The following is a 13,918-nucleotide window of genomic DNA, read 5'->3' on the forward strand; positions in this document are numbered from 1 at the left end:
AGGCTTGTAAACTACTAAAACAAACTTCTTACATACATCTTTATGAAAATACTTTTGACATACTACGAACAGCTCATGTAAGTGACAGTCAGTGCAAATGCACAGTTATTTGTCATGACCATGGTTGGAATATAAATGTTATCAACTATCAAAACTTCATTACTGTACATGCGGACTCAGCAAACCTATTTAATAATGATGGTAGGGAAAACAGTATTATATTTCAGGTGTTACTAACTCTATCAATTTTGGAAGCTAATTTGGAAATGGACCTTCCAAATTACAGCAGACAGTGCAATTACATTATCACAGCTTTGAAGAGACACCATATTCCTGGGACTGATGGTCCTGTAACAGCTTTGTCATTTTTAGAATACTATGCTAGACCAATCTTTACTGAAATTTTCTTCTGTCAGCTGGGTTGCAAATATAGCTTTCAATACCATGTGAAAGACAATAACTCTACCCCTTAATTATTGAAAAAAAAAAAATCTGGAAATTCTGTTCCTTTCCAAGGTAGTCATCACAATGAGTATTGTTCCTGGTTTGTCACTTTGGAAAGAGGTACCTTGGAAACAAACATCCGAATGCAGGCCTATGAAATTAATTTCATACTAGCAGATATGAAGACTTCCATTCCTTAATGGAAGTCTCACCAGGATCACGTAGAAAGTTACTACTGGTATTGCTCAAAATACAAAACGAGTGCACCTGACCATATATTGGGTAAACACATGCCAATCCACAGATACTCCCCAGCTCAGACTTCAGAAGTGGCTTCTGTCTTTGGAGATGGTTTGAGTAAATATCCAAAGTGCCTTATGTGAAATCTGTTCAGGTTACAAGACTGATTCCCAAACGTGGTGAGGTAACAAGCTTTAGAATGTGACAAAGAAAGGCTCATCCACAACTGAGCACAAAGCGAAGCTATGTGGGCCTATGAACTCATCAACAATCTCATTGTTTTTCCCCTTGCCTTCTTATTTATTTTGTAACTCCTGCTCAGTGAGCCTTGTTTTAAATTAAGAAGTGATAGCTTGAGAGGCAAAGTGAACAGTCTAGACTGCAAGTGGTCTTGACTATCGATCTACCTACTTACTTCTTCAGCAGCCCGCTTGTGTGTGAGGTAAAAACGGTTCTTCAATGGCTAAGTGGTGGCTATTTGGATTTGCTATGTATGCATGAGTTTATTAGCAGCCACATAATACCCGCCTGCTGCTCTTAGTGAAGCTGAAAACTGATTAAGAAGCCAGACAGGGTTCTGCTGGTAGTATAGCTGGCCCTGCAGTCACTGTTTGTGACCAATCTGTGCTACCTTTCACTATGAAAATGAGTTTTCATCTTCACGGACATTGCAGGTCTCCATGAGTCAATTCCAGCAACTCCAAAAGTGGGGGTTAATAGCTACTAACCTCTACTATCTCGTACTATTAGGTATCACTTTGCACTATATTGCTCAGCTGCTGTGAAATGAAACACTGAGAAACGCCAGTCTGATAGTTAAATGCTTTGTTCTTGTGTTGCATCTGGTTTTTGATATAAGAGCCATGGGATTATTCAAACAATCCACTATTTGTTATTGTTATCTCTCCGGCACCAACAAGTTCGACCCCCCAAAATCATTGTTAAAGAAAAGAAAAAAAAAAAAAAAAAAAAAAAAAAGCTAGTGCTGAGGAAACTAGTTATTCTAAGAGATGAATGTAACTGGAAGTTGTATTTTGTTTTAACAACTATTTCATGAATGAACATGTCCAGGCATAAAGCCAAAGTCAGCCATGCTGTTTGTAATGGTACCATGCCCAGGAACTGTTAACTCTTAGATTGGAAGTATGTATCCTTTCAGGAAAGAAAACCACGTGTATGAACATTTAAGATATTTTCTGAAGAAAGGTAGGTTAGCCATAGGTTTGAACTATTCAGAGACAAATGAACTTTTATAGGGGCAGGATCCATAGAAAATCTTTCAATGTGTTAATGTTATTGACAGCGTAAGAGTAAATTAGAAATGTGCAATGTAGCTGTTCAGGCTAATTCCTTATAACCACAGGAAAAGGTAAGTATGTCATTTTTTTTAAAACAGGCATAATGATAAACTAATACGAAAACACAACATATGAAGTTATAGAAAAATTTAAATTGATATCATACTGTGAAATAGAATTTTATAGCTGCATGCACACAAAGCTTTATTGATAGCCGACACAGTAAAATGTTCAGAGGTTCTTTAAGCCTCAAATACTGAAGAATTATAACTTAGAAGGTTCTGCCAAATGTCAGTGGTGAAAGCTCAAAATGATCATGTTGGGAACAGCACAAAAAATTTAAAAAGGGATTCAGGACACGGGATGATGTGTCATGACAAGACGTTTAGAGCAAAAGGGCTAGAAGTAGTATCAGATACAGGTTTCTTAGTCTTTTTTCCACTCTCATGTGAATATGACTAGCAACATAAATCAATTTAGAAAGCTCTCACTTAGCTTGTGAAAACGTACCAACATAGTCTAAGAGCCAGCTTAGGGGGAGAGAAAAGTCTAGCACGCTTTCTTTAAACATAGCCTTTAATGAAAGACAGGTATCCAAAGAAGCAGCTCTCACAATATTTTAATCTTTAAGGCTACCAGACTCTATGGCCCCATCATTCGAAAGTTTCCACAGGACCATGTGACATAGCTTCCAGATTTCTGCTATAATTTCCTTTTACCACCAGAAAAATAACCTCGTTCCTTGACCACAACTAGTTGTAACAGCAGGGCTGCAACAAACATTGCACTAAGAGCTAGATTTACAGGCACTTATTTCGGTGGTCATGCCAGCTTAAGCAGAATTTGCTGATCTTGCATTGTTTCTTCATGCTCTCTTTGACTTCTTCCTTCGCCCTCTGTTGTTGTGATGCTGAAACAAGTCTGTGGCAACATTGTTAATAAATAACCAGTAAAAAATCTGTTGTTTGTTTTATTTGTAGCCAGGTCAATTTTCTGAAGTGGGTACATTATAAACCCACATTGCTGCCAAAAAACAGACAAAATTGTTAATCTGTTTCAGTCTTTGTTCAAAGCAAAAGCACTCGCTGGAGGAGATGCTTTTAAGAAAATTTGTCAAAGTAACAATAATTTGAGCTTCTACAGACATTTGAAAAGAATTAAAAAAAAAAACAAAACAATCTAAGTGTTCTGCAAACCTTAAGACAACATCCTAATGAGAACACTTCAAATAAAACATCCTTGTGTGTAATACAGCTATGGGTCCATGCAGATTACACAGGTTCCCCACGGGAGAATATCAACTTGCCTTGACTTTAAAAAATATAATTTCCTTGCTTTCTTGTGAAAAGATGGTTGTTTTTATATGTTAGTGTGTGTTTGTTTTAAATAAAGGTATAATTTTTTCTATGTACTCTTCGTTACATAACGTGCTTTTGTTGCTTTCCATTTTCAATGACATTTCTCAGGGCACTGATTAAGAACAAAAATTATAGGGATTTCAAACAATTTCCAGAGATTAGACTAAATGAAGAAAAATTCAAAAATAAGTTGTTTGTAGGAATGAAGTACCTTTTACTACTGTGAAAGAGAAGATAAATTCAGAGTCTATTAAAAAAAAAAAACCAAAAAAAAAAGAAAGTGGTAGATTGTCAGATAACTGCACGTTCTGACATTACTCGCTAGGAATGGGTGCAGCACATACCCTCTGCTATGAGCAACTCCATTCCCAATCTCTGCAGTCACAAAATAAATGCATAAAACTTTAAGATTATAAGGTTGGTTCATCCAGCAAAACTCAGGTTCCTTTAAAATACTCATTTAGAAGTGCAAACTTATTTTCTCTGTCAACAGTCATCTGAGAAGACACTTGGTTAGTGACTGTATTGAACACCAAAGTGTCTACAAGATGAAATAGCAACTAACTGCATTTCTGTGAAGACTAAAATGCCATGAAAATAAACTCATTCTAGCCACACTACTCAGCAAATGCCTCTCAAAACACTTGTCAAGTTGCTGTCCTGCAATGCAAGATCACATGCACTGAAACACAGCAAACACGAAACGAGTATATGAAATTGAGAACAAATTAGATTTATAAAACAAGAAGTAGCAAGTGGCTTCCCAACTTCTTCATTTTGCACTTTCACTGATGGGAGGATTTAATCTCTTTGTCTCTTGATGATACTCTTCAAAACTGGGAATGGCAAGTAGTCTCATTTTGTGAACGTTCTCTCCTAACTGAAAAATGCTGCAAAGTAAAACAGAGAATTGGGCCATGAGTTACTCTTTTACTGCCTGGTTTTCAATAATCACTTCCTCTTCTTATTGCAGTCACTGCTGATTTGTCAATTAAGAACTGCAAAAAATGCTACAAAGGCACCAAGCCAGCTCACCAGGACATTGTAAAAATCATGGCACTGTTTACAGCAAGCTGTTAAATCTTTTAATAAAATGCTTCACAGCCCAAAGATTAAAGACTCCCTATAATCATTTTACATTGTAACAAGGAGTGATCACCCTAGCACCTTCCTAGTCAGATATCCATAGGGAGGTAAATGCAAATACAAGCACTCAGAATATAGAAAGCAGGAGAAACTGTAATAGTTAACTGAATCAATTCCATTAATCCACAGTGTAGTACTCCTGCAACACACATTGTATTTTAAAAATAAATGGATTTTCTTAATTTCTATTCTTTGCAGAAAACTGAGATTAAATACAATGAGGACACAGATTATCAAAGCTTTGTATACTGTTTGTGTAAGGTGTTTCAGGTACCTGAATGTTAACAAGTATTGTAAACAAGGACCAGAGCTAGTGAAGCCCCTTATCTCCACTCCCCTTTCTTCTTGAACAACTGTCCCAGCTCCAGCTCACAGTCTCTTGGCCCCGTACAGACAGACAAGCGCTCCCCGTTCGATGCCAGCTAACCAGCTAACACTACACAGTAGAGACCAACATGACTGATCTACACTTTCACACCTCTGATAAAAAACGTTTACTAAAAGAAAATAGCTATGTCACAATTCAGGTCTATGACAACTACCTTGGAAAATAGCAAAGATTGTCTCTAAAAATAGTCAGATTGCTCTCTTCCTCAACTGCTAGCTTCACAAGGCAGCGGAATGATCTAGGACCAACCTGAGTACAACCAAGTGCCAAAGGCTTTGCATATGCTACGGTTCTTCACTGTAGACATTCACATCAACAGGAAACAATTCACATTTTCAAAGGAAAAAGAAAAAAAGAAAAGAGAAAGCTGCTTAAGAAATACAGGGCAAAACATGAACACTAGGTTATCTGTTGACTTCATCATCACAATAAAACTCTGAGTAAATTCTGTATTAATGGCATTACTCTGACACAGCAAAATGATTCCAGAAGTACTTTCTGCAAAGTTAAAGAAAACAGGGACCTATATTTTCAGTCCCAGATGTCAACAGGTGGGTGTTAAAATGGATGTGAGAGGAACTGGTTGCAACTAGTTCTGAGTGAGATCAGTTTGATCTTTTAAATATTATAATAATAAAATGTCACATGATGTCTTCATTTTTTCTTTATTTACACAAAAACAATGAAAAAAATATTTTAAAGAATGAAAACTACTAGAGAAATTAGAAATTACTTTAAACAAACCAGGAATGTACCGAGTGTAAAACTGAAAAGTAACACTAAGAGCTCCATACACATTCCTAGACATTATTATTTGAGAAAACTATGGAAGCTGACACAGCATAACCTAGAAGAGCTGCCTAATGCTCTGCACTAAGAGGACCCACAATTTTACCTCCAAATTGTCTCACCTAGTATGTGTATTTATTTGGGGAAAACTCAGAAATGTCCACGCACACTTACAGATGTTAGATGTTAAACTACATTAATGATAACAGAACATGAGCTGTTTACTTTTATTACTCTGTGGGTTTTTTTTCTAAATTGAGCACAAATACTAAGAAACATTCACTGAACACATATGTTTTTTTTATTTGAGTGGTGCAGAGAAAGATAGCAAACAGGATTCCTTCCAGTCCAAGACACAGCAAGGGGGAAAGTTGCATTGTAAGTTCTCCCTCAACAAGAGCACATCAAAGGATCACATTGCAGATCTGCTTTCTAGGAAGCCTGCATGAGAGCAATGTGCCTACGGCTTCTTGATTTCATTTATCAGTTATGGCGGTCACAGACAACATCTGTAGGCAAGTGAAGGTATAGTTCTAATATCTTTTTGATAGCAATTACATGAAAGACATTACTATCTTCTTGATACTAATTCTACCCCAGTCATATTTTTCCTTGCATGCACTGAAGCGAGGGGAAGGAGCTGACAGAAAGTTAGGGCCAAAGGAATTATTTTTCCAGCTGGATCACTTCTGCAATTGTGTTCACTACACAGTCACACAAACACTTGTACCAACACAACAGGCAAGACTGGACATTTTCTTAAACAGCCCAAGAAATACTCTACAAATACGCAGTTAATATGAATACAAAAACATTCTTCTAGGTGTTGCTGAACTCCAGTTTATTTACCTCCCAATTTTTTACATTGACAGTGGTTGGGATACAAAGGCGACTCAGATTTGGGATAGAAAGCTGGTTCTGAAAACCATTCATTAGTTAAAATTTTCTGTATCACATTTCATCCAATCATTCCAGAGCTAAAACACAGCAGAAAATCATACATTGCTGCTGACTACAGCCTCTCTCTTCTGCAATTATTTCCAAGGCTAACAGACAAAAGCCTCAACAAAATAGTATTACATATTTTTAAAATGAGAGGTCATATTATATTATGTAAAGTAATGACTAATCATATTTTTCTGAGACAAATGAAAAACAAAAGCAAAAATTATTCTATAAACTAAAATAAAGGGAATAAATTAGCATCTTCCACAAAAAATGAAGATTTACTCAAATTAACCAGACAGTAAAAATTCACACATGTCCCAAAGAGAAACATATGCACACACTGTCACTAACCTACTTTTCAAGAATCTACTTAAAGTCGACAATACCTGAAAAGTTCCCATTTCTCTCCACAAACTCTATACTATGAGTCTAGATTGACAAAATGTAGATGTTGCAGTGTGCCTGCAACCACAGGTTAGGCAAATTTCACCTGCATAGACAAAACTTACTCTTCTCACAGTTTGAGATCTGACACAAATTCCAGGAGGATGAAAAGGAAGCAGGAAGACAGTGAGGCTGAAGGTACTCCAAGCAGCTCTCCAACAAGCATCCACAACTTGTCCAAAGACTTCCAGGAGCAATTTACAGAAAAAAGGGATGAAGCAGCAACCATCAATCTTTCCACTCCGAGGCACGGTTGTCCTTAAATGTTACAGATTATTTTTTCTTCTAGCAAAGCAACTACTTTTCTGAGCTCTTAGAAGTAGATATTTCCCCAAACTTCCCATTGCCTAGAAAGCAAAAGAAGATTAGGACATAATGCCCAGAGAGGTAGTAGATGCCCCACCCCTGGAAATATTCAAGGCCAGCTTGGATGGGGCTCTGAGCAACCTGATCTGGTTGGGGATGTCCCTGCTCTTGCAGGGAGGTTGGCCTGGATGGCCTTTGAAGGTCCCTTCCAACCCAAACCATTCTATGATTCTATGTGCTCAGGCGCTACCCTACTATGCAGACCCTTCCTGTCCACTTCCAGGCATGAAAAAATGTTGCTGGCGGAGACAGAGAGATTTGGCACTGATGTCTCTACCCTGCATACAGGATAAATTCCCCAGTGATATACTCAGTAACAGGAGAATAAAGGATGAGGTGTTTTTAATTTTGGGGTTTTTTTCACTTATTTCTCACAGTATTTGCAAATGGCTCAGATTACAAAGTGGAGCAGAAGAGTCTCTTATAAAAGGCACTGGGGGAACTAGGTACCAGGTAGGTTACAGTGACAGAAATGTTTAGTTATATGTGAAGTAAGACTTGAAATGCTTGTTCTGGTTGTTCTTAGGAAGCAAGACTGACAACTTTATCAGCAAGAAAAGAAAAAAAAACAAAAGAAAAATCTTATTTCAAGGGCTCAAGTGTTAACCTGTTGCTGAGGGCTAACAAAAATTTTAAACGGTGCTGAGATATGTACTTAATGAATTCATTGTATTAATGAATCCCATGCCTTCAAATAACATTGATCTAATTTATTTGAACTAAAGCTATTCAGAGTCCTCCTCGTAGACAGTCACTTCTCATCCTGAGCTTCCAGGTGTCTAGCCTTCCTTCTTCCCTATCTCTGTAACTTTTCTAATCTATACAATGCTTTCTGACAAGAAATACACATAGCAAGTATTCAAAATAGGGTTCACAAAAATGGTTTATGAAGGCATGTGATTTGTTTTCAATAATTTTCTCAATGATTCCTAAAACTTAGCTTGACTATCAGTGGACACTAAGCTGACGGTCTGAAAAAAAAAAAAAAAACAAACCGACCAACAATGAACAAAATAATTCCAATCAGTATTTTCCAATCTTACAGAATTCCATTTACCAATGACATGGATTTATCCTACAATGAATATCAGATATGTAGCCTTCTATATCTGTGGTAGGAGGAAGAAAAGTGGAAGAAAATAATAAATAAATAAATGTAAAAATATTTTTTTTTGTAACAAAATAAAATAATTCTGTGCTGATTTACTGCTCCTTGTTGACCAGAAAGCTCAGTTACCTAGGAAATTAATATTTCCAAATTTCTAGTCTGATGCATAACTTCAGAAAGTCTTCCCAAAGAATTGCTACTTTAATCGCTCAATAGGATGTGTACAGGCCATCTTAAGTGTAAGTGAGAGGGAAAAAAAAAAAAAAAAAAAATCAGCTTTGAGGTGCTTTTAAATTAATTTCAAATGACTTAAAGGGATGTGGGGGGCGCGCGGGTGGGGTAACCCAAACAAACAAACCCCAAAACAAAAACCCAGTTCTAATTGCAAAGAGAAGAAACCCTCTTATTTCTGGTGGTGTTTCTTCATTTGCAGTAATGTGCTTTCAGACAGTCTCCTTACAAGCAGGTTCCTTCAAAAGAGATTAATTTACATGCTAAAATTTATATGAGCGGTGAAGAGCACTGAAAGCAGCTACCAGGTATATCAGAACACCTTCATACACTGTTTTTTGCCATTTTAAGAGAGCGTCCATGTGAAACAAAATGTCAGGTGTATGCTGTATAGTCTGAGGGTGCTAGTATGTGATTTTGTGATTTCTCCACTTTATAAACTGAGTAATAAGCAGCACCTGTGGACAGAAGACTGCTTATTCTTCTGATGGAATCTGCAATCCACTTCACATTATAGGGAAAAGGTTAATTCTGCTCAACATGCTGCGTCCTTTGGTATCTGATTTTATGTACCATTCCATGGATTGCTGGTTTTAAGAGTTCATTTATTTTCCTTTAAGAACAGCTTTTGAAATCGAATATTTTGATGCTTTCCTGGGAAGCAGATAGCATCGGACCCCTTGTGTGAGGGCAAATACAGAACCACAATGAGAACATCCAGTTAATACAAAAAAGTCCACAACAATGAGATACTCTCTGAAGCATGAAGACTATGAGATATAAAGAGACAGATATTAGAAACAAAAATATTCATCGAGCATAGTACACAACTGCCCACTTCAGAATTTTTGTAGTATCCACTAAAGTATTTAATATTGGTCAGGAATTCAAAGTAACCATACACATCTCACTGATTCATGATACCAGAGAGAAAAGCTCTAGGACCATTCATCACTTGCCAGCAACTCATAAAAACTTGGGTAAACAGCAAAGAATGCAATAGTTAAGAGGTTTCTTTCAGTTCAGGATTTAGTAAACTTCAGAAATAACCAGGGAGTTGCATTCAAGACAACTTAACACTCGAAAGAACACATTCAATGCTTCAAATTCATAGGGGATCTGAAGGAAGAGGAAATCAGTAGCAGGGACTAATTCATCTACAATTCATCTATTCTTGTGTCAACACAGCATAACCTTATGAAAGGAAAAGGAATTCATATTTTATATTACTCATAGTACATTTCTACAGGCAGATCACACTTTTTACAATCAGAGAAATTCTAAAGTTTGCTGAATTTTGTTATTCAAGTATCACTACCATGATAACTGTGTGTCATCAATGCTCTCAGCAGGAGCATTCAGTTTGAAGAATAAACAGAATGGGGTTATTTCAAACTCAGTGAAAATCTGCTGCAAATTATTTCCCATCAAGAGCAGCTCCTCCACACACGAATACTATTTGCCACTTTGTTTACAATTATTTGACAATCCTATTGTACTAAACTTATAGCCATTTTAAAAATATTTTTCTGTGAGACTGAAATCTCACCCAAGTCTTTGACCCTGCATTGGGATCCAACAGCTCAGCTACATAATCCATGCATTCCCATTGAAGTCATACTGAAACAGAACAAAAAGTATCTTTCTGTTTCACTGGTCTTTTTTCATAGAATGGTTTGCATTGGAAGGGACCTTCAAAGGTCACCTAGTCCAACCCCCCTGCAAGAATCAGGGACATCTCCAACCAGATCAGGTTGCTCAGAGCCCCGTCCAACCTGGCCTTGAACGTTTCCAGGGATGGGGCATCCACCACCTCTCTGGGCAACCTGTGCCAGTATTCCACCACCCCCAGTGTAATATTTTTTTCCTCATGCCCAGTCTGAATCTACCTCCCTCTACTTTAAAACCATTACCCCTCATCCTGTCACAACAGGCCCTGCTAAAAAGTTTCTCCCCATATTTTTGTAGGCCCCCTTTAGGTACTGGAAGGCCGCTATAAGGTCCCCCTGGAGCCTCCTCTTCTCCAGGCTGAACAGCCCCAACTCTCAGCCTGTCCTCATAGGAAAGGTGCTTCAACCCTCTGATCATCTTCGTGGCCCTCCTCTGGGGGAGCCATTTCCCTTAATAAAATTAATGTTTTTCCCCCTTTTACTTTAATGGCCTTCCTACCAGATACAAAGTAAAATGTTACATGGAAAGATCAAATTATAAAACACAGAGAAGTTAGAATCTACTAAAAGTGAAAAAGGGAATGACTCCTCTGACAAAAAAAAAATAAATAGGAAGACAAAATAAAGGGAAATTACACATAGATATTACAAAAGACTAATCAGTTTGAAAAATAAAACCTTTACCTGTTCACTGCTTTCCCTTTTTCTAACAGTTAGCTCACAATAATCTTTAACCTAAATTGGAAAGCTATTCATTGGAAACACTGTTTAGCTAAGTAATTAATAAGTGTTACGGTAAATGTCTTTTAAGGTGACTGAATAGTCACCTTCTCACTATTCCACCTACCCAGGAAAAAATATTTAGCATGAAGCAAAAATTTCATACTTTTATAGGTTTAGGTGATATTAATTATGCAACTGTACCATATAAATGTTTATAATTTTGCCACTTTAGCATATTTATGTAAACAGAAATAGCAGGATGCCAATTCTATGGCCATTTACTCCTATGAATAAGAAATTTTTCTGTATTCCTCTTCCTGGATTAATAATTTTCCTCAGAAAATTATTAATCCACTCAGAAAATTATTTTCTTCATCTCCCTAAGTACTCGTAAGAGGAAGGAAAACAAGGACAGACATAGTAATTGGATAGATTTGAACTAGTTAAAGTTTCACAATTTCTAAAAATCCCCCTACTGAGGTTAATCCTTACCTTACTTCTTTATTCATGATTGACTTACAAGGAAGAAAAAGAAATACAGAAATAGTTTCATTACTTATGTTGCTTCACTTTTTAAAAAATACTTGTACAACAATATACTTAAAACTTCTTTAACAAAGCTACATTTGAATAGAAATAAAAATGAAAGCATACTGTAGATGCATCAGTATGGAAAAAAATGGAGTAAGACTACCACAACAAAGGACGAATCTGACAAGTCTGATATATATATAAAGTATTTCATTAAATATAAATACCAATCTACATTTCCATTATAAGATCTTTGTTTTCGTTTTCCTTTATTCCTGTGTCTTGCAACTAATAATACAAGATGGGAGGAAGGAAAGGTGCAGCAGCATTCAAAGGTTAAAGTGAGGAGTGAGGAGGGAGGAAATGACAAGAAAGTAGTTTTTAAATCGATGCAAAAGTATTCGGCTGAACACCCAATTAAAAATTGCTGCAGTCTGTGCTAGCAAATTTCTGCCTTTGCAGAATCAAGTGATTCTTACGAAATACTGAACATCTACTATACAAATATTAAAAAAAAAAAAAGAAAAGCACTTCAGGAGGATACAAATAAAGTACTATTTCACACACAAAGAGGCCCAACGCAACATATTGCCAGCAAGCTTACCAGTCGTCTCCTCTCCTCTTCAACAGCAATCAAGAGCCGAGCAAACTCTTTCAGTGACTGGGCTGAAAAGAAAACAAAGAAAAAAAAATGTTCTGGTCAACATTACATTTAGAGACCAGATGAGTCCATTACATGGATTTAAGTTGTAGTGATAAGATACTGTTCTTATATAGTACTTCACTGAAGTGAACGAGGCACAGACTGAATTGAGCAGCAGGTCAAGAGCAGGTAGGTAAAAAACAAGGGAAAGGAACCTGATTCTTAATAGTCCTATCTATTTTAAAATAATTTTTAAATGGAATATGGCAAGCTGATCTTTCTGAAATGTGCAAATCAGTCTCAAAACAAAGAATTTGACAATCAGCCATAAAATTTACTTTAGCACACAAAACTGATAAGAAAAATCTTGAGCTTCTCCTATTAAAGTGCAGCAACAAATATTTGCAAGAACTATGAAAAATACTCAGGTAAAAATCTCAAACTCAACATTATAGAAGAAATCTGTTACTTATGTCAAACGTTCAGGTTTAGCAGTTCTTTGGCTTTACGTTTTGCAGTGACAAACAAGGTCCCAGGTGACAAGAACAGACGATTGATTCATAAGTAAGCTTTGAATTCTGGTACAACTGTGAGATAGTCTTTGCTCAAAACTGCCCTCAAATATAAGTCAAAGGGCTATAGAAGACATCAACAGAAACATAATAAAAGTATCAGGAAAAATTTTTTTACAATGCAAGATGTAGAACACTAGCGCAGGTTGCCCAGAAAGGTGGTGGATGCCCCATCCCTGGAAATGTTCAAGGCCAGGCTGGATGAGGCTCTGAGCAACCTGATCTAGTTGGGGATGTCCCTGCTCCTTGCAGAGGGGGTGGACTAGATGACCTTTGAAGGTCCCTTCCAACTCTAACCATTCTATGATTCTATAATTCTATGATTCTATTAACTCATAAAAGAAGGTAAGAAATCTCTTCTCATCTAAGCAAGTGGTGCAAATCTCTCTAGAAAAATATCTCTTTCCATTACTTTCTCAAGGGCATACAGGTTGTTCAGAATTCAGTATTACAGTTCCACAGACAAAAGTGCCAGAGAAGAATCATGTGAAGAGAGGTAAGTAGCTCTTTTTACTTTCTCCTGATGCATCTAGTAGTAACTGCTGCCCAGGACACGATGCTAAATTCTATGGTTTAAATCTCTGATCTGAGAACGCAGATTTATAAATCCTACAGCTTCTCACAACAAACTTGAAGCAATTTAAATCATCTTTTAAAGAGGGGAAAAAAACCAAGGAAACAAAACTTGCGGAATTTCTCAAAAGAGTAGGCTTCAAAAAGTCTTCAAAGTTAACCAACATACACTGCTGACAGTATGCTAAGAGATCTCTCATCCTCATAGCTATTCTTCTATCTTCTTAATGTTTTTTACAAAACATGCCAGTCTCCAATAATATGCCTTCATCATCTCTCAACTTCCCTGAAAGACTTAAGGAAAAAAACTAGAGGATCTGCTATGTTCTATTAAGTTCTAAGAGGGAACCAGCATCTAGCTTGCTTTAACTTACCAGCATTCACAAATTGCTACTTAAGTTTTTGGACTACACCCAAATCATTTTTATCCTTTATCCCACCTGGAC

At 36.8% G+C, this 13,918-nt stretch overlaps 1 protein-coding gene across 1 annotated transcript in view; it reads right to left on the minus strand.

The window, feature by feature from the left end:
• Positions 1–13,918, minus strand: part of ARHGAP42 (Rho GTPase activating protein 42) — a 166,550-nt gene that overhangs the window by 95,300 nt on the left and 57,332 nt on the right. The window contains exon 3 of the mRNA XM_086739604.1: positions 12,289–12,350. Coding sequence (XP_086595730.1) covers positions 12,289–12,350 — 62 coding nt within the window. The remainder of the gene's footprint in view (positions 1–12,288; positions 12,351–13,918) is intronic.

Source organism: Chlamydotis macqueenii, chromosome 1, assembly GCF_036417535.1.
Source record: "Chlamydotis macqueenii isolate bChlMac1 chromosome 1, bChlMac1.mat, whole genome shotgun sequence".
NCBI classification, from domain to species: domain Eukaryota; kingdom Metazoa; phylum Chordata; class Aves; order Otidiformes; family Otididae; genus Chlamydotis; species Chlamydotis macqueenii.